The 19,184-nt window shown below is 39.7% G+C and overlaps 2 protein-coding genes and 2 long non-coding RNA genes across 5 annotated transcripts; all 4 read right to left on the reverse strand.

Moving 5' to 3' along the window:
- Positions 1 to 1,789: 1,789 nt before the first annotated feature.
- Positions 1,790 to 5,380, reverse strand: LOC130135422 (uncharacterized). The gene is made up of 2 exons (XR_008814818.1): positions 4,994 to 5,380; positions 1,790 to 2,359 (listed from the first exon to the last, which is right to left on the reverse strand). It is a non-coding gene; the product is annotated as an uncharacterized LOC130135422 (long non-coding RNA).
- On the reverse strand, positions 2,391 to 3,103 carry LOC130135423 (uncharacterized). Its single transcript, XR_008814819.1, has 2 exons — positions 2,714 to 3,103; positions 2,391 to 2,626 (listed from the first exon to the last, which is right to left on the reverse strand). It is a non-coding gene; the product is annotated as an uncharacterized LOC130135423 (long non-coding RNA).
- Positions 5,381 to 10,353: 4,973 nt separating the features above from the next.
- Positions 10,354 to 11,956, reverse strand: LOC115687020 (transcription factor TRY). Its single transcript, XM_030612483.2, has 3 exons — positions 11,569 to 11,956; positions 11,240 to 11,327; positions 10,354 to 10,749 (listed from the first exon to the last, which is right to left on the reverse strand). The coding sequence occupies exons 1-3, from the start codon at positions 11,621 to 11,623 to the stop codon at positions 10,626 to 10,628; spliced, it is 267 nt and encodes an 88-aa protein (XP_030468343.1). The 5' UTR covers positions 11,624 to 11,956; the 3' UTR covers positions 10,354 to 10,625.
- A 3,016-nt stretch (positions 11,957 to 14,972) lies between these two features.
- LOC115687016 (rhodanese-like domain-containing protein 4, chloroplastic) lies at positions 14,973 to 19,172 on the reverse strand. Of its 2 annotated transcripts, none has more exons than XM_056304481.1 (8): positions 18,337 to 19,172; positions 17,513 to 17,615; positions 17,337 to 17,423; positions 16,745 to 16,823; positions 16,532 to 16,602; positions 16,180 to 16,260; positions 15,746 to 15,994; positions 14,973 to 15,443 (listed from the first exon to the last, which is right to left on the reverse strand). In XM_056304481.1, the coding sequence occupies exons 1-8, from the start codon at positions 18,987 to 18,989 to the stop codon at positions 15,396 to 15,398; spliced, it is 1,371 nt and encodes a 456-aa protein (XP_056160456.1). In that variant the 5' UTR covers positions 18,990 to 19,172; the 3' UTR covers positions 14,973 to 15,395. The 2 variants fall into 2 exon arrangements, with proteins under 2 accessions (XP_056160456.1, XP_030468339.2); XM_030612479.2 differs by having other exon boundaries at positions 16,532 to 16,606; positions 16,749 to 16,823; positions 18,337 to 19,168.
- Between the last annotated feature and the right edge of the window lie 12 nt (positions 19,173 to 19,184).

Genomic DNA, 19,184 nt, shown 5'->3' on the forward strand with positions numbered 1-19,184 from the left:
CTCAAATCCAATGCCATTTTGACCAACTTTGCCCTGTTTGACGGGTTGTTACTTCTGTAAACAACATTAAATCAGATGCAAAGCAATTTAAGGTACGCATCGGTAACGGAGTCTGATCACGGATGCGAAAATCGCCTGTGTACAGTTCTTAACACGACATTCAATAGTAAAAGGGGCTCGAATTGTGCATAGTTGAGTTGGATGAATACATTTTCGACCAAACACATTCCTTTGGTAAGAGACAGCCTTGTGTGAGACATTTGAGACTATTGAGGTGTAGTTCATACTCCTCATCAATAGGAAGGCATGGAAGTCTCGCTCCTCGGTGAGCGGGCGGAGGTTGTAGGGGCTGCCCTGGTGGGGGCCGCGGGGGCAGCATCCCCAAGCCGTCAGAGGGCTTTTATAGTTTTAGCTCGTATTTTATTGATAGTTTGGGTTTGGGTCCATAAATAACTACTATGTCGGCTATATTTATATAATCTATTTATCTTGCAATTGAGAGTTGTAACATAGAAATGATAAATGCTATTATAGTAGAATTTTTTGCTGGATGTATCCCTTAAACTAGTGTATTATAATAAAACCTCGTGTCTCGATTTTTCTTTCTCGCTTTTACTCTCTATTTAGTTGTGTTTGTACGCCTAATCCCAATAGAAAAATATGTTGGAGGGACTTGTTGGGTCCTTTTGGGCGTTTGCAGATCTGACATATATAACATCATCAACTGTGCTCTTTTCGACAAATAACCTATCTACCATTTCAGAAAGAAAAAGATCACTCTCCAAAATCACTGAAATATCCCTGACAAGTTACCAACTTCAATGTCCCAACTCCAACCCATGATTTTAGAGAATGGAAAGATTGAGTTATGCTAACCAAGTTATAAACTGGGAGAAGAAAAAAAAAATTCACGGCGTACTATTGCCGAACTTTTACTATTTGCCTCGACTGTATATTGATGATCAATTTAATTTGCCATGTTAATTGGTGACAGGCTCAAGATGCAATCTCAGGAGTCCAGATTAAAGAGATTACATTGAAAAAAAACTCGAGGGATGACTATGGAACCGGGGAAAAAACTCCATCTTATTAGGATGTATCTATGTAATTGCAAAATGACTGTATTACTATGCTGTAGCAGTCTAGCGTAGGGGTGTCAATGGGTCGGGTCGGGTAGGGTCTTCATGATACCCGACCTGACCCAAAAAACTGAATATGTATGCTTGGCCCGATCCGAAACAAGACCCAAACATGATATAGTCGCACGATCGGGTCGGGTTGGGTTCGAGTAGGGTCGTGTTTCGAGTTTTTATTTTAAATTAAGGTTAAGTTACACATGTTTCCCACAATCGTTTAGGAGTCCCACACCTCCGAAGACCTCGAAGATTCATAATGCAGCGTACCTCAATTTGAACAGCTAAGCTAGTGGGTATATTTTTTTCAGTGCTTTCATACATTGAGACAAAACCGACTCAAAAGAGCATGTCAAAAGTGAAATCGTGAATTCTGGGGAATGCATTGCAGTCCAACTCTGATATGAACGATAGGCGCGAGAAACTAGCTAGCAATCTTCATATTTTCTGTTCAAAGAAACTAGAAGAAACATATGAAACACCTGTATGCACGTGTGTATGCAAAAGGAAGCTGAGCTCGCCGCTAGAACGAGGATAATATCAATATGAAACACCTGCATTCACGATCCATGTGAAGCTCGGGGCGCTTTTAGCAATTGCTTCATTTGATTTTTATCATATTAACCTTCGATAGATGCTTAAAACACATGAGAGAATCAAAGACAAAAATTGGATCGCATTCACCCGGCAAGAGCAATAAGCCCATATGAAACAGCTACAATAGTGCAATATCTGAATTATGAGCTAAATGAAGACCCATGGTGGTCTAGCAAATAAGCAAATGTGTCATCCACAGATGCAAAAATACCCATCCAGTTAAATGTCAAAAGTCTTTAATGTTAAAGGAAGATTGTTGGACAACAAATGCATGAGTAGATGTTCATGGCTAAGTTTCTCTTTCACCCACAAGAGTCAGCACATCTAAACAACTAAAATAGAAGTACATTCCATTTAGAAACCAATACTGATAGAACTAGCATGACCCTATTGACCTTCAAACCCCAACTCCAGTATAGGAACCTATTGACCTTCGAATTCATTTTAGTGACCCCATCTCATCTCATATCCTCAACAAGACAAAAGTGGATCAACTCTACTCCAAAGCAAACCAAACCAAAGCAACTAAAATTTAAACAAACCAAAGCAACTCCACCAAGGCAACTCTACCAAAGCAGCTCCAATGTTATACAATCTTGTCTACATGCATAGTGGGACCAATTCACAAACTAGGGCAATGATAAAAAAAAATAAAGCAGGTGATAATAACCCCACATCCGAGATTTGGAAAGAAAGAAAATCATTCTTTAGTAAGGTCAACTTGCAAGTAAGAAATGAAGAATACAACAATTACTAAATGCCTAATCTGAATATGAAAAAGTAAATTTGCAATAAAAATTAAAAAAAAATTGGTTTAACAAGTACCAATTTCCAACTTCGTCAATCATCAAGAGAAACCGATATCGAGTTCGGCTCCATAATTGTAGTTGAACATTCTTCATTAAATTCACAATCAAAATGAGACCTTAAGTATCCATTGTAATATAGAAAATAATAAATATTCCACAATTATGTTTTCTGACCTGACTCAAAATTTTCTTGTTCTTCAAAGTCATCCTCAATTGAAAGTGAAAGTGGCGAGGATCGTAGCCAATCTTGAGCACATATAAGACCCTCCACCATGCTTGGGGTCAAGGCGCTACGAAAGACATCGAGTATATGACCTCTTGTGCTGAATGCGGCCTCTGATGCTACAGTCGAGATGGGCACGGCCAAAATATCTCGAGCGATGGAAGAGAGGATAGAATATCTCGAAGAATTAACTTTCCACCAAGTTAAGATATCAAAGTTGGGGTTATAACTTTCACATCCTTCCTCTAAATATTTATCCAATTCAAATTTTTCTTCCAAAATTTGTTGTCTCATTTGGCTAAGATACTTTGCAGTCATAAAGTCCGCACCAATCACGGGGGACTTTGACACATTACTGTCCTTGTACCCTTTAATCTCAAGTTGCTTTGGGGGCATTTACCGATGCGGCATTGCTCGTACAATGATGTCATCGATGATGTTACTTTATCATGTATAATTTCTGTTTGCTTGATTTCATAAATATCATTAATCAACCATTTCACATATTTCCACTTATGTCGAGGGTTAAGTATGCAAGCAATGAACAAATTAAGATTGATGTAGTTCACATTGCCATAATACTTATTGAATTTGGTCTTCATTCTTTTAGCCGTTTCCTGCAACCTTTTATCCTCATTCTCACAATATTCATTAATCATCCCAAAAATCCCATAGACATCCTTTCCCAAATCATTACTAGTGACATAAGAAGAACCCAAAACTTTTAAAGTCATATCAAAGAACAACTTCAGGAAAGAAAGAAGGTGACGGGCATAATCCCAATCATCACTAGTAGGCAACCCTTTCGCCATGGACAGTTCTTCAATAAATTTGCTATCTTGAATTTCCAATGAGAAAAAAGCTTTTTGAAACTTCAAAGCCGCCTTCAACATCATATATGTCGAGTTCCAACGAGTCTCCAAATACAAGACTCTTGAACTCAATATTCTCTAGTTCAACACAATCCTTAAACCGCCTCAACCTCCCAAGAGAAGACCTCACATAACGTACAGCTGAACGTATTCTAACAATGGAATCATTTATGTCTTTTAACACCTCCTAAATCATTTGAACTTGCATTATCCACGGTGATGGAAAAAATACTTTGAATCCCCCAACCAGTCAAATATTTCTTAACCGCCTTTCCTATTATCTCGGTAGAATGACCCGGGATTTGACAAAAACTTAGGATTTTCTTCTGCAACTTCCAATTAGCATCAACAAAATGAGCAGTGAGAGATATCTAAGTCAAATTTTGACAAGATGTCCATGTGTCGGTCGTCAAACAAACTCTAGGACATGTCGGTAACATATTTCATCAATTTTTTTCTTTCCTCCACGTATGACGCATAACAATCACTCCTCAACGTGTTACGCGTAGGGATTGAGAACTTTGGCCGGATTCTATACACAAATCGCTGAAAATCCTCATTTTCTACAAACTTAAAGGGCAATTCACTGAGAATGAACATGGTTGCTAGTTCTTTTCTTCTAGCATCTTGGTCAAATTTCCATGGACCAAATGAACTACCAACCCCAACAGGTTGACCCAAGGCATTTTTTTGCCTTTTCTCGATGTTTGCATATGGATATTCCTTACATCTATCTAAATGATAATACATTGAACTAGTCCATTGTGTACTAGAACAACCATTGTGGACCCCGCAATATAAACATTCATGCTTTTCTTGTTTCTTGTTTGTACATGGAATCCTTTTAAAGTGATCCCACATAATGGATCTCTCCCTTCTATTTGTGAGGCTAGAATCCGTTGACAAAAACATCTAGCAAGCAGCAAAAGTGATTAACATTCCAAGATCAACAAAAACCATCATTGCCCAATAATCGCTATATGTTATCTACAAAACTGATTAACATTCCAGAATCAACAATGCATAAAAGAGGCCCATAGACTACAGACCTAGATCAATGCTAAGACGACAGAAATGATGGTTCTTGGACACTGAAATGAGTACAAAAATTTGACCAGATTACTCGAATGTCGTGATAAAACTCCATCGGCCACTAGCTGCAGATGAAGATATCATGTCCACCAATCAAATTCGTCAAATCTACAAAAGAAATAAGATATAGAACCTGGCCTACCCACCTAACCACAATGCTTTTCCATATTTTTATCGGATTATTTAGATGCGAAAATAAACATCCAAAGAGAATGTCTTCCATTCTAGAAAAGCTGTATAATCGCACATAACACACAGAAAACACACCTCGAACTCTTTCCCTTTTCGAGGCTCGGGCTCGAGGATGGAGACGTCGCAGCGAGCTTGGGTCAAGAGGTTGAAGGGCAAAACCTTGAACTGCTTGCAGATCCGGAGCTCTTGGCGAGCTTTGCAAAGGAGTTGGAGGAAGAGATGGTTCTGCGGGTGGTCTGAGTTGTGCGACCGGAGGTCAGGTGCTTGAGAGTGTAACTGCACTGTTGCGCGATCGAAGGTCGGGCTCTTGCAGATCCGGAGCTCTTGTCATGATGGAAGAAGGAGATAGGGTTTCGGGTGGGCTCGGGTGCAAGAAGAACAAACGGTTCTTATTTGTTTCGGGTGGGCTCGGGTAGATCCAAAACAAGCTAAGGCCTTGTTTTTACTGTTACCCAAACAAGATGATGCCCAACCCGACCTAATACGAAAATTTCCTGTTCGGGTCGGGTCGTGTTTGATCGGGTTCTTTTGACACCCCTAACCCAGATCACCCGCGGAACCATCTCTTCCTCCAACTCCTTTGCGAAGCTCGCCAAGAGTTCCGGATCTGCAAGTAGTTCGAGGTCTTGCCCTTCAACCTCTCGATCCAAGCTCGCTGCGACGTCTCCTCCCTCGAGCTTGAGTCTCGAAAAGGGAAAGAGTTCGAGGTGTGCTCTTTGTGTGTTATGTGCGATTATACAGCTTTTCTAGAATGGAAGACATTCTCTTTGGATATTTATTTTCGCATCTAAATAATCCGACAAAAATATGGAAAACATGAACTTCGCATTGTGGTTAGGTGGGTAGGCCAGGTTCTATATTTTATTTCTTTTGTAGATTTGACGAATTTGATTGGTGGGCATGCTATCTTCATCTGCAGCTAGTGGCCGAAGGAGTTTTATCACGACATTTGAGTAATTTGGTCAAACTTTTGTACTCATTTCAGTGTCCAAGAACCACCATTTCTGTCGTCTTAGCATTGATCTAGGTCTGTAGTCAATGGGCCTCTTCTATGCATTGTTGATTCTGCAATGTTAATCAGTTTTGTAAATAGCATATAACGATTATTGGGCAATGATGATTTTTGCTTAGTCTGGAATGTTAATCACTTTTGCTGCTTGCTAGATGCATTCGTCGACGGATTCTAGCCTCACAAATAAAAGGAAGAGATCCATTATGTGGGATCACTTTAAAAGGATTTCATGTACAAACAAGAAACAAGAAAAGGCTGAATGTTTATATTGCGGGGTCCACATTGGTTGTTCTAGTACTCAAGAGACTAGTTCAATGCATCATTATTTAGATAGATGTAAGAAATATCCATATGCAAACATCGAGAAAAGGCAAAAAAATGCCTCGGGTCAACCTGTTGGGGTTGGTAGTTCATTTGGTCCATGGAAATTTGACCAAGATGCTAGTAGAAAAGAACTAGCGACCATGTTCATTCTCGGTGAATTGCCCTTTAAGTTTGTAGAAAATGAGGATTTTCGGCGATTTGTGTATAGAATCCAGCCAAAGTTCTCAATCCCTACGCGTAACATGTTGAGGAGTGATTGTTATGCGTCATACGTGGAGGAAAGAAGAAAATTGATGAAATATTTTGCCGACACATGTCCTAGAGTTTGTTTGACGACCGACACATGGACCTCTTGTCAAAATTTGACTTATATGTTTCTCACTGCTCATTTTGTTGATGCTGATTGGAAGTTGCAGAAGAAAATCCTAAGTTTTTGCCAAATCCCGGGTCATTCTACCGAGATAATAGGAAAGGCGGTTGAGAAATGTTTGACTGGTTGGGGGATTCAAAGTATTTTTTCCATCACCGTGGATAATGAAAGTTCAAATGATTTAGGAATTCAATACTTGAAAAGAAGACTTAACTCTTGGAGCTTTTTGATATTGAGAGGTGAGTTACTCCATATGAGGTGTTTTGCTCATATATTGAGTTTGATTGTGAGAGAGGGGTTAAAAGACATAAATGATTCCATTGTTAGAATATGTTCGGCCGTATGTTATGTGAGGTCTTCTCCTGGGAGGTTGAGGCGGCTTAAGGATTGTGTTGAACTAGAGAATATTGAGTTCAAGAGTCTTATATGTGGAGACTCGTTGGAACTCGACATATATGATGTTGAAGGCGGCTTTGAAGTTTCGAAAAACTTTTTTCTCATTGGAAATTCAAGATACCAAATTTGTTGAAGAACTGTCCAAGGCGAAAGGGTTGCCTACTAAGTGATGATTGAGATTATGCCGTCACCTTCTTCCTTTCCTGAAGTTGTTCTTTGATACGACTTCAAAAGTTTCGGGTTCTTCTTATGTTACTAGTAATAATTTGGCAAAGGATGTCTATGGGCTTTTTGGGATGATTAATGAATATTGTGAGAATGAGGATAAAAGTTTGCAGGAAACGGCTAAAAGAATGAAGATCAAATTCAATAAGTATTATGGCAATGGGAACCACATCAATCTTAATTTGTTCATTGCTTGCATACTTGACCCTCGATATAAGTGGGAATATGTGAAATGGTTGATTAATGATGTTTATGAAAGCAAACAAGCAGAAATTTTATATGATAAAGTAACATCATCGCTGACATCATTGTATGAGCAATACCGCACCGGTAAATGCCCCCAAAGCAACTTGAGATTAAAGGGTACAAGGACAGTAAATGTGTCAAAGTCCCCCGTGGTTGGTGCGGACTTTATGACTGCAAAGTATCTTAGCCAAACAGGACAACAAATTTTGAAAGAAAAATCTGAATTGAATAAATATTTGGAGGAAGGATGTGAACGTTATAGCCCCGACTTTGATATCTTAACTTTGTGGAAAGTTAATTCTTCGAGATATCCTATCCTATCTTCCATCGCTCGAGATATTTTGGCCGTGCCTGTCTCGACTGTAGCATCAGAGGCCGCATTCAGCATAGGAGGTCGTGTACTCGATGTCTTTCGTAGCTCCTTGACCCCAAGCATGGTGGAGGATCTTATATGTGCTCAAGATTAGCTACGATCCTCGCCACTTTCACTTTCAATTGAGGATGACTTACAAGAACAAGAAAATTTTGAGTCAGGTCAGAAAACATAATTGTGGAATATTTATTATTTTCTATATTACAATGGATACTTAAGTTCTCATTTTGATTGTGAATTTAATGAAGAGTGTTCAACTACAATTATGGAGCCGAACTTGATATCGGTTTCTCTTGATAATTGACAAAGTTGGAAATTGGTACTTGTTAAACCAAATTTTTTTAAATTTTTATTGCAAATTTACTTTTTCATATTCAGATTAGGCATTTAGTAATTGTTGTCTTCTTCATTTCTTACTTGCAGGTTGACTTTACTGAAGAATGATTTTCTTTCTTTTCAAATCTCGGATGTGGGGTTATTATCACCAGCTTTACTTTTTTTATCATTGCCCTAGTTTGTGAATTGGTCCCACTATGCATGTAGACAAGGTTGTATAACATTGGAGCTGCTTTGGTGGAGTTGCTTTGGTTTGTTTAAATTTTAGTTGCTTTGGTTTGGTTTGCTTTGGAGTAGATTTGATCCACTTTTGTCTCGTTGAGGGGATGAGATGAGATGGGGTCACTAAACTGAATTCGAAGGTCAATAGGTTCCTATCCTGGAGTTGGAGTTTGAAGGTCAATAGGTCATGCTAGTTCTATCAGTATTGGTTTCTAAATGGAATGCACTTCTATTTTAGTTGTTTAGATGTGCTGACTCTTGTGGGTAAAAGAGAAACTTAGCCATGAACCTCTACTCGTGCATTTGTTGTCCAACAATCTTCCTTTAACATTAAAGACTTTTGACATTTGACTGGATAGGTCATTTTGCATTTGTGGATGACACATTTGCTTATTTGTTGGACCACCATGGGTCTTCATTTAGCTCATAATTCAGATATTGTACTATTGTAGTCGTTTCATATGGGCTTACTGCTCTTGCCGGTTAAATGCAATCCAATTTTTGTCTCTGATTCTCTCATGTGTTTTAAGCATCTATCGAAGATTAATATGATAAAAACCAAATGAAGCAATTGCTAAAAGCGCCCCGAGCTTCACATGGATCGTGAATGCAAGTGTTTCATATTGATATTATCCTGGTTCTAGCGGCGAGCTCAACTTCCTTTTGCGTACGCTCGTGCATATAGGTGTTTCATATGTTTCTTCTAGTTTCTTTGATCGGAAAACATGAAGATGCGCTTGTCGTTCATGTCAGAGTTGGACTGCAATGCATTCCCCAGAATTCACGATTTCACTTTTGACATGCTCTTTTGAGTTGGTTTTGTCTCAATGTATGAAAAGCACGGGAAGAAATATACCCACTAGCTTAGCTGTTCAAATTGTCTGAAGACTTGGCTACACTCTTTGGAATGATTTGGTTTTGTCTCAACTGTTCTTCCATCGACCAGAAGTATAAGTTCTTTCTGCTTCAAGTGCGAAAAAGGAAAAGAAAATGAATGACAATTGGCAAGACAACATAAATTAAATCACTAAAATTAGAAAACCCTTGAGGTACGCCGCATTATGAATCTTCAAGGTCTTTGGAGGTGTGAAACTCCTATGCGATTGTGGGAAACATGTGTAACTTAACCTTAATTTAAAATAAAAATCTGAAACACGACCTGACTGAACTGGAATCGACCCGACCTGACCTGACCCGATCGTGCGGCTATGTCTTGTTCAGGTCTTGTTTCGGGTCGAGCCAAGCATAAATATTCAGTTTTTTGGGTCGGGTCGGGTCAGGTCGGGTATCATGAAAACCCGACCCAACCCATTGACACCCCTAGTCTGGGTTGTGCGACCGAAGGTCAGGTGCTTGAGAGTGTGACTGCACCCTTGCGCAACCGGAGGTTAGGCGCTTGCAGATCCGAAGCTCTTGTCGCGATGGAAGAAGAAAATAGGGTTTCGGGTGGGCTTGGGTGTAAGAAGAACAAATGGTTCTTATTTGTTTTGGGTGGGCTTGTTTCGGGCGGGCTCGGGTAGATCCAAAACAAGCTAAGGTCTTATTTTTACTGTTACCCAAACAAGATGAGACCCAATCCGACCCAAAACGAAAATTTTCTGTTCGGGTTGGGTCGGGTCGGGTTTGACTGGGTTCTTTTGACACCCCTAGTCTAGCAGCAGATGTTTCATGTGGTTAGAGGCATTGCAGAAGAAAGCAGAACATCTTGAATTTAACCAGAACCATTTCTTTTTCCTCCAGTTCTTCCTTTGTGAATGATGAAAGAAAGTGACCGTTCGACCCATCCAGAATTATAAAGCTTTAACTGGTGGACCACATACCAACTGAGAAGCACATTAAATAACCGAAAAGCCCAGAATCTTTGTTTCTTTGGGATGGATTTTGTCCTTACTCCTGTCCTCTTCTGAGAGTGCAAATTTGTATAGTTTCGAGAGCCCAAATGTTCCGTCTCATTAATAATTAAGCCAAATGGGTATGTCACAGCTATAGGTACTTTTAGTTTCATCCAACCCCCAAAAACGTTGTGACATTTTGCATATCTAATCTAATCTAATCTAATCTAATCTAATTTAATCCGATCTAATCCTAGAAAAAGGAGAGAAGTTACGGATTTAGCACGCCCCAAAAAATGAATAACAGAGGATCGAGCAGGGAGAAAAAAATCTAGAAAGCTGATATTTTAAAAGGAATTTGGCATTTAACATCAGGACTTGTGTCTTCTCAGCTGTCTCCTCTTCTCAGCAAACACCTCTCCATGTCTCATGATCCAAAATCTCTCAATTTCCTCTGCTTTCCGACCCGGAATCCGGCCCGCAATCAACGCCCACCTGAGAAGTACATTGCCATTTCTTTTATTCCCATGTAATAAGCAACTAAAAAGACAAACATGGTCTACTTAGCCATAAACTAACTCTGCACTGAAGTTAAATGACCGAATAATTGGCAATTATAGTCTCCAGAGATTGATGGGCGGTCTATGTCTGAAGCGGTGACCTGAAAAATCATATACTTAGGCTTGTGTTCTAATAGGCGTTCAATATTTCGCTTCTAGGTCCTTGACATGTTGAAAGAGACTGCGGAACAGCCTTTTGCCACAAGACTCTTGCCAATATACAATGTGGCTTATCAGGTGGGCCTGACTTTACTTTGTCCTAAAGTCTTCACTAAAAAACAGAAAACCACATTGCTTTGCTTTAAAGCTACTCTAATAATGGAAGTAAAGAAATGAAATGGCTGTTATTTAAGCACTAGTTTCGTGAAACTACACAAAAGAGATGAAGAAAGAAAGCAAATTCAAGCTCCAGCTGTGCTTTTTACCTGTCACCAACGAGCTTGTACATTCTGTAAATAAGGTCTTCTTCTTGCTCTGACATGTTTATGAACTCCCACTCAATGCTGCTTACCTCTGCCAAAACATTGACAAGAAAAAAAAAAAAGATTATAATCCGAGCCTTCAAACATTTATGCATAAATCCGAACAGAAAGAGCACAGAATAATTACACAGAAATTTGAAGCACCAAAGAAGACACGAAGAAAAAGATGAAGAGCAAAGAAAAAGTGACAATGGCAGGAATAAAATAAGGCGGAGATATGAACAGATAAAAAGGAAAGAGACCGAGAAAAGAATAAATGAAAGAGAACTCACCGTCGGAGCAACAACTGCTGGTCCTGGCTTGCTTGTGGCGGCGTGGTTTATCCATCTTTCAAGAGATGAGAGTGTGCGTGTCTGTGTGTGCTTGAGAGAGAGAGAGAGAGAGAGAGAGAGAGAGAGAACAATAAGAATGAGTTTGAAAGTGGCACAGCTAGAACTTGTTAGTGGTTATGGGGAAGAAGAAGGGAGTGATATTTAATAGTTTCTCAGGAAAGGGGATTTTGCTGGGGGGAAATGAGAACAGAATAAAGGAATGAAAAGATATTCATATCCTGAGGTGGGTTTTAACGGGTTTCTCGATGTCCATTTCTTGACACAGAGGGGAGGGAGGGAGAGTGAGAGAAGAGGAGAGAGATGATGGCTATGCAATTTGCAGACTCGGTCACTGAGTCTCGGTGAGAGAGAGGAGGGGAGCGAACGACAGGTCCTACCAAACGGACCATGTAAAAACTGGTCGAGTTGACTTGTAGTTGCCCTATTGACGTGTACTCTTACTCTTACGTCCAACTCACAAACTCGTTGCTCGCGCCTCCATGGCTCGTTCCATCGTTTTCTTTATTCCCACCTTCTAAGGTGGGGGAACTGTCAATAAGTTTCCCCTCTTTTGCCCTCAAAATGTAAATTTACTATTGAGAAACTTATTCATTGTCTCGAGAGCATCGAGTGACAGTATTCCTACGTCTGACGGGGATTTGCTCAACTTAGTATAAAGGCATACCGATTAAGAGTTCACGGTTTTCATTAGCGCTGCTAACATCGTAAGTTGAAAGTTTATGTATCATTGATCAAACATGTGTTCGTCTAGCGGTGCCAATTCAACGGAGTGAATTATCGATAGAAACGACATATATAACATGGAACTCATGTGTCTAACTTGGTCGACAGTGTAAATTCGATCAATGTGGAAAATCATTTTCGAAAGTCAATGAAAGACTCTCAGTCAAAGTATGGCTACAAGATTGGAAAACACCACCACCCCCGACAAGTATGCTCCCAAACAGTATGACTATTTGGGGAAAACCTTGGGCGGCAAAGACAGCCATTCCTTGGTCTATGTACCACGAGACTAGGGTTACTCTCATCATTCCAAAACTAGATAACTACATACAAACATTCATGCATGCATATTTATGTGACTGTACATATTTTCTGCATGCCTCGGAAATGGGGTTGGTCTCGTTATAAATAGGACATTATTATGTTCACCACGGTCATTTAATTAATAATCAGAATTTTAGTACATTGTGCAGCCTGGGACCTGAATTTTACCACTTCGTAGGTCGTTGATGATACATTTATTTAAGCTAGCACTATGCACCTCTATGTGTATTAATAACTGATAGTTGCTGGTCAGGCTGATTAATTTGAGATTAGGGATGGCATCTGGAGTACAAATTTCAGAGCGTTTGGGATTATTTGCATGAAGGGTAGCTCAAGAAAGTTGAAAATTGCATTTGCAATCAAGTATCAGAATCTCTATGGCAGTTTCCACCTCAAATTAGTTTTCTTTTGAATCCCTGACATGAAGCAGATTAAGTTGAATTTTGAACCGAACCAACCCACCAGTCTTTGACTCTTGAATGAAACATTGCTTCCCTGTTCTTTTTCCCTACGTGTGAAAACATAGAAAATCAGCATTTTCTGTTGCTGCCCTATTCTGTGAAAACGGTAAAAAAGTTTTGCTTTTTAAGTAAAGAACTCGAGAATGAAGCATTCCCTCTAGTGGCTCTCTGTGAAGTGCATAGCATGTCGTTTTCTCCTAAATGCACCTTAATCTTATCACCTCCGCACGCTTGTACTCACTTCGTCGAGCCCCAGCATCAACTCCCTTTTTTCTCTCTCATTTTTTTCTCCTTAGATTGGAGGTGTTTGAGAGTGACATCTCTCAATTAATAAATGCATTCAGCGTTCGGGGATCTTTGATGTGAGCCTTCGTCTTTTTGTCTCTTCTCCAGTAATCTAGATATGCAGAAAAGAGAAGAAGCTCGAGCGTGTGAAGTTGCATTTGGCTTTAGAGATGCTAGACCCCGCAGATGCAACGTGCATGTACCTTCACCTATGATCATCACCAATTAATTGCATGGAGTAGTATAGTTGTATCGCGATTTCAAGAGAATGAATCAAGCCATTTCCTGCAAGTCTCATAACTAGTGAATCTGTTTAGCAAGAGTTGATGATCACTATAACTACTGTGGGTGGGTTTTTCGTTGTCTCTCCAATTAATGAAGTGTGTATATCGTGTAATAGAAGTAGAAACGCTACTAATGTAGATGCTATCTGCTTAAACAGTTTCACTTGGTAATTGTCTTTTGAAGCTAAAAAGATAGCCGAAGGAGAAGAATGTTTGGTGTGACGATGAGGATCGACAGGGTCAAAAAGAGAGGCCAAATTAGCTTTTGCGTCCCTTGTGTCAGCGATCCCTTTCCCTCCTTATCCAGGCCACACAACTCAAAACTGTACGCATTTTCTCTATTCTGCTCTGTACCCAATGCGTATATATGCCTTTTGAAGCTATTTTTATTTTTTCTATCAATTTTTGGATTGAACAACCTGGGTCGTTGCCAGAAGAGATCCTCACATCCAATACATTTTGGCAGCTTTTGCCAAGATGTTCTGCAACCCACTTTTGAAGTCTTTTTTAAAATTTTATTTTATTTTGCCAAGATATTATCAACTTTTTTAAGATTGGGTTCCTCTATGGCTGGTCACAGATAGGTATGCACGTCTTCTTACTTGACATATGAGCTCTATGTTTGATTACTTGCCTAATTCAAAAATCGAAAACATTTTTCCCCTCCTCCTCCTCTTCTTCTCCATATAGTTCTTAGTCGTCAGTAGAGTTTTGTACTTTGATGTTGCCTTGAGTGTCCTAAACATTGAAAAAGCACTTCAGCGAGTGGAATAATGCCAAATATACCAAGACCGGTTTACAAAGTTGATAGATAAATAGTGCGACAGTCTAATAGATAGCATTTTGAATATGGGTCGCATGTTTAAATTTTAACATGTAAGTTTGACACGACTTAGCATACGAACTTTTTGTATTATAGACTATACCTAGCGTCACTCAGAGAGAATGTATTTATTGGACTTCAATCTATACAAGGAATGCTGTTCAGTCTTGGATTTAATCATGAACCCATGACTCCTGGTGTACTGCCCATGAACCCTAGCAGTCAATCACGAAGGACTCCCACCTGTTATCGTGCCATTCTGAAGATGAAATTTACCAGAAATTGATGTTTATCTGGTCTCATCAATGGCAGACCCCAGAGTAGAAGATTCGGTGGGAGTCGACAAAGAATCGAGAAAACAGTGTAGTACTCATGCAAGAGAAAACCAGTTAGTACAGACAGAAATGAGAATCTACAAGAACTAGGTACATACAGTTCCAAGAGTAGAGAATCACAATACTTAGAAATTAAGAGAAATTGATCTACGTTGGCCACATACAGCGGTTATTGACAATCTCTAACTTTTCTTGTGATAATAACATGAAAAAGGATCAATACATCAACACATCTCTAACTTTTTCACAAGAAGACCTTGAATGAAATCTCAATTTTATACTCCGAATAGAGCTAATACAGACATCTACCAGATATCCGAAGCCAAAGTGCCTCAAATTGATTATCCATGGTGACACGGTAGCTATAAATTATGACAACTCAATGAGGAGCTTTGGTAAGAGGGAACCCATAGGCCACCCTGAACTTGAAAATCACTCTCGACTTATACTTGAGAAGTTAAAAGATATGAATTACTGGCTACGGTTGCTCAGGCATGGATGCTATCATGTGGGACTTCCTTGAGAATATATCTCAAGGCTGCGATGGAGTAGGTGATGTTGGAGGCTTGAAATCTGGGTACTGCAACCAGAAAATTATCGCTACATGAATTGATAAAAGATAGACTTATCGCATATAATCAAAATTAGTTGGATAATTTGAATCTTAAATAAGTGAAAGCTTAAAAAATTCCTGAGAAACCCTGCTTTATTGCCTGTAACAAGATTACTGATAATTAGATCCTACGGCAGATGTCAAAGAAAATCAGGGCTCTGAGTGAGTTAATTAAGAAACCTTAGGGGGATGAAGGACACTAATAGGTTGCGCCAAATGGATATAGAATAGATTGGATAAACCTAGAGAAAGGAGGAAGTGAGACTTACATATGGATAAGGAGAGAGCGCTCTCGCAAATCCTGGAAGTGATTCGGCTTTTACTTCCTCTTTGGGTACTGAGTTTACTTCACTAGGAGGTTTTGCAGCCGCTTCTACTTTCAGCTCCGGGATTGGTGCAGCAGGTGTTTCAATCTTCTGCATGGTGTTATTGGTGGAAGTGCGCTCTGAGCTAGTTTCTGTTGGAGCAAGAAGAGCCTTGCTACTAGCTGTCGTTGGAAGAAGTGCCTTTCCAATTTGCTGAAATTTTCAAGTATAAATGGATATAAGCATGATTCACGGGAACTGCTTATAAGCTTGAGAAATCACACATACTCGACCATCTCCAAGAATCGTAAGTAACAATACTATTTACATTTTGTACTATAGATCACAAAGTCGTCATCATCTCTATAGCTCAAAGATTAGGCAGTCAACAAGATTACCTTTATGTCATCGACCAGCTCCTTGGGAGCAACTTTAGTGGTCAAGAACTCATCAACATCCTGCAGTGTCTCCTTCCGGTCCTGCGATTGACAATGGTAGGGAACTAAGACTAATTATTTTGCCACTTAGGAAAGGCCTGAAAGCAATTTCTCACTGAAAATGTAATTTTATATCACTAAGATCCTAATCTCAGCAGTGTCAATAGGGCGTTCAACAGAAATTGCATGTGAAGCAGTATCTCAGAATCACTTTACATTGACAAAGAGACGTTTTCTATGAAGTGCCCCTCATCTATCAACTTTAAAACATAGCAATGCAAGAAAAACAATGTACTCAAGAGTGGAGCCTTACCTCAGCGAAAAGAAGTTTCTTGCTGACAAATTGGACAATTGCAGCAGAGCCTAAAAGTTGTAGGATTGTCTCTACCTAAAAGAAAATTTGAATTCAATATTTTGCTGAGTGGAGCCAACAAGATTGGAGCCAAAGTACTTATCAATTAGTGCTATAGGAGAAGATGAAAAATGGGTTTGAAAAGAAGAGTCAAGAGCAAAGGACATAACAAACCCACCTCCGAGAATGCCAGCAGACCTAATCCAGTAGCTGCTGCAACACCAAGGGCAACCGACAAGCCATCTGAGCCATCCTGCAAGCACATATTCACAGTAAATTTTACTGGAGAGACTACTTCAGAAATCAGAACCAGCACCAAGTGACAATGGACAGGTATACATACGTCGACTGCAAAGCATTATTCATGTTCTACTGTTAGTTTGTCTCAAATTAAACCTTTAAGTACATGTTTCTGTGTCCACTAAGCAATAACTGTTCCATTTGGAAAAAGAAAGCTGAGCAAAGGAAGTTTATTCCCTATCTGCAAAGGCAAAAGAATTAGTGCTATAGCTGTTCTCCTGATGTCATGGACTGATGCAATGCAATTATATTTGTGAGCTATATACTTTGTCCGCCAGCTTCACATTGATATCACAAATTCAGCAAGAATCTTTTAATTCTTATTGTCTTCAGCTCTGAAACATTCTATATCTATAAAAATCCATGGGACATGACAGTTTGTGCACCATTATCCTTAAGCATTCTATAAATAGCCATCATCACAAAACTAGTATATCAAAGTAAAGTGAAAAGCTCAAATACGTACTCCAATTGCTCCGCCAATAGCTTCTGTGAGATTGCTAAGATCAAGACTCAATGCTTTCTTTGGAGGTATCCAAGGCAGATTGCTATTCTGCAATATCACAGTCCATGCAAATCATTATGAGAACACATACAAAAGATCCAAAGATAGGTTAAAGAAAAACGAAATGTGGCAAAGACCATCCATCCTCGGGGTCCTTCTGCCCCGTCTTTTATTGCATAGGCTGCCTTGAAACCATTCACAGTGACCAGCTCTGCAACAAGTTCGGAATTCCCATCGAATCTGGTTTCCAGCAAAACAAAACAATGTGAGCTTCCACAGCTTTGCTGCAAAAAGAATGTTTAAACCTGATTTATTCTGATAAAAAAAAAAACCTGATTTATCGATTTCACTCTCCTGAACTAACAAATTAAACATGCATAGATATGTTTTCTACAACTGTTCTAGGGTGAAAATAGTAAAAAGTGTACTATGATATCAATAGGTTTACTGAATCAAGCCACATTTGACTGGTTAGCACAAAAGGCATTTAATAATTTTCTATTAGGCACCTCCTGTTCGACAGTGGCAAATTCTAGATTAATTTCAGGATATTTCTTAATCTCAAATTGTGCTGGATCATAGTTATGCTTGGCATTTGCCATGCTCCAATCAAGAAAGTCTCCGGTCTAGTGAATAGCTGAATGCTAACTTACAAATTTAGAGGTCATGTTTTAACTTGACATTGCCATGTCCATGTGCTACTTGCTAATTATGCAAATCATGGTGCTTTCTGGAAAATCATGGGTTGCTCCCAGGATCAAATTCAAGTGAAGGTATTGAGCATGCAAATAAGCCTTAGCATATATATATATCTGATTACTCCAGTAGTTATACTAAGTTGCAAGGTGCGAGAGGTGTCACGCGTTCCCATTATTGAATTGAGGTTATTCCAACCAAGTATACAAAGAGATCAGCTATGTGCTATGGACAATGGCAGTCTGATCAGTTAACGTAATCTTACTTGTCAAGAATGAACAAGGTAATGTTTTCTGGCTCCTTGAACTTCAAGGACAGCTTCTTCAAGAAACCCGGCTTATCATCTCCCTTATACACAATTGAAACCGGTTTCTTGCCCAAACCACGGACATCTGGACTACCCACTTGTCTGAATTCTACAGGAGCTCTTATATCAAGCAGTTGAGCAATCGCATCATCACCGAGCTTTGCATAAGCATTCCTAGCAGAATCCACACCAAATGGCTTTGGTGGCTTGAAAATTTGAGACAGAACCAACGGAAGCGCCAAAATAACAGCCCCGCCCACTATGACTGCTGGGTTTTCGGTGGCAAAGCTGATGACATTATCAAGAACGCCACGCGCATCAAAGTCGAGGCCGCCCTCAGGGGCTGAGGTGCTCACTGACTGTTGCAGTGCCTCTTCATATGTCAAGGCCTTGGCCAAGCCAGTGTTAATAAGAGACGATGCAAGAACAAGACCTCCATGGAAGCCCCAAGACACAGGCTCTTGAAAGTTCGGTGAAGTGTTGCTTGAAGAAGAGGAATTCGATAATTTGAGTGGAGAATTTGAGGGGAGGGACAAGACTTTTCTGGGTTCTCTTTTTCTGTCACAAAGGACTGAGATTGGTGTCAAGCCAGCTGCTTTGAGGGCCTCCATGGCATAATTTTGATGACACCGGAATTCTTGATGGAGTTCTCAATGAACTGATGAAAAAGCTTGGGACACCATCAAAACTCGGACTTCATCGCCAATATGGTGTCTTTCCTACGATGAGGAAGTCGACGGATTGAGGCAAACCTTAGCTTCAGTTGAGTGCAGTTTCATTGATTCTGCATCGAGTGGAAGGAAAAG

This window comes from Syzygium oleosum, unplaced genomic scaffold, assembly GCF_021117445.2.
Source record: "Syzygium oleosum isolate NSW1041296 unplaced genomic scaffold, Sole_v2.1 Sole_v2.32, whole genome shotgun sequence".
Taxonomy (NCBI): Eukaryota; Viridiplantae; Streptophyta; class Magnoliopsida; order Myrtales; family Myrtaceae; genus Syzygium; species Syzygium oleosum.

Bases quoted from the DNA above. Each gene is read 5' to 3' on its own strand.
- LOC115687020 (XM_030612483.2), bottom strand. From the start codon at position 11,623: ATGGATAAACCACGCCGCCACAAGCAAGCCAGGACCAGCAGTTGTTGC. The intron at 11,328-11,568 runs GTGAGTTCTCTT...ATGTTTTGGCAG, and splicing joins CAGCAGTTGTTGCTCCGACG to AGGTAAGCAGCATTGAGTGG. The intron at 10,750-11,239 runs GTAAAAAGCACA...TGTACTTCTCAG, and splicing joins TACAAGCTCGTTGGTGACAG to GTGGGCGTTGATTGCGGGCC.
- LOC115687016 (XM_056304481.1), bottom strand. From the start codon at position 18,989: ATGGAGGCCCTCAAAGCAGCTGGCTTGACACCAATCTCAGTCCTTTGT. The intron at 17,424-17,512 runs GTCTTTGCCACA...GTGATATTGCAG, and splicing joins AAGGACCCCGAGGATGGATG to AATAGCAATCTGCCTTGGAT. The intron at 16,261-16,531 runs GTAAGGCTCCAC...TGTCAATCGCAG, and splicing joins AGAAACTTCTTTTCGCTGAG to GACCGGAAGGAGACACTGCA.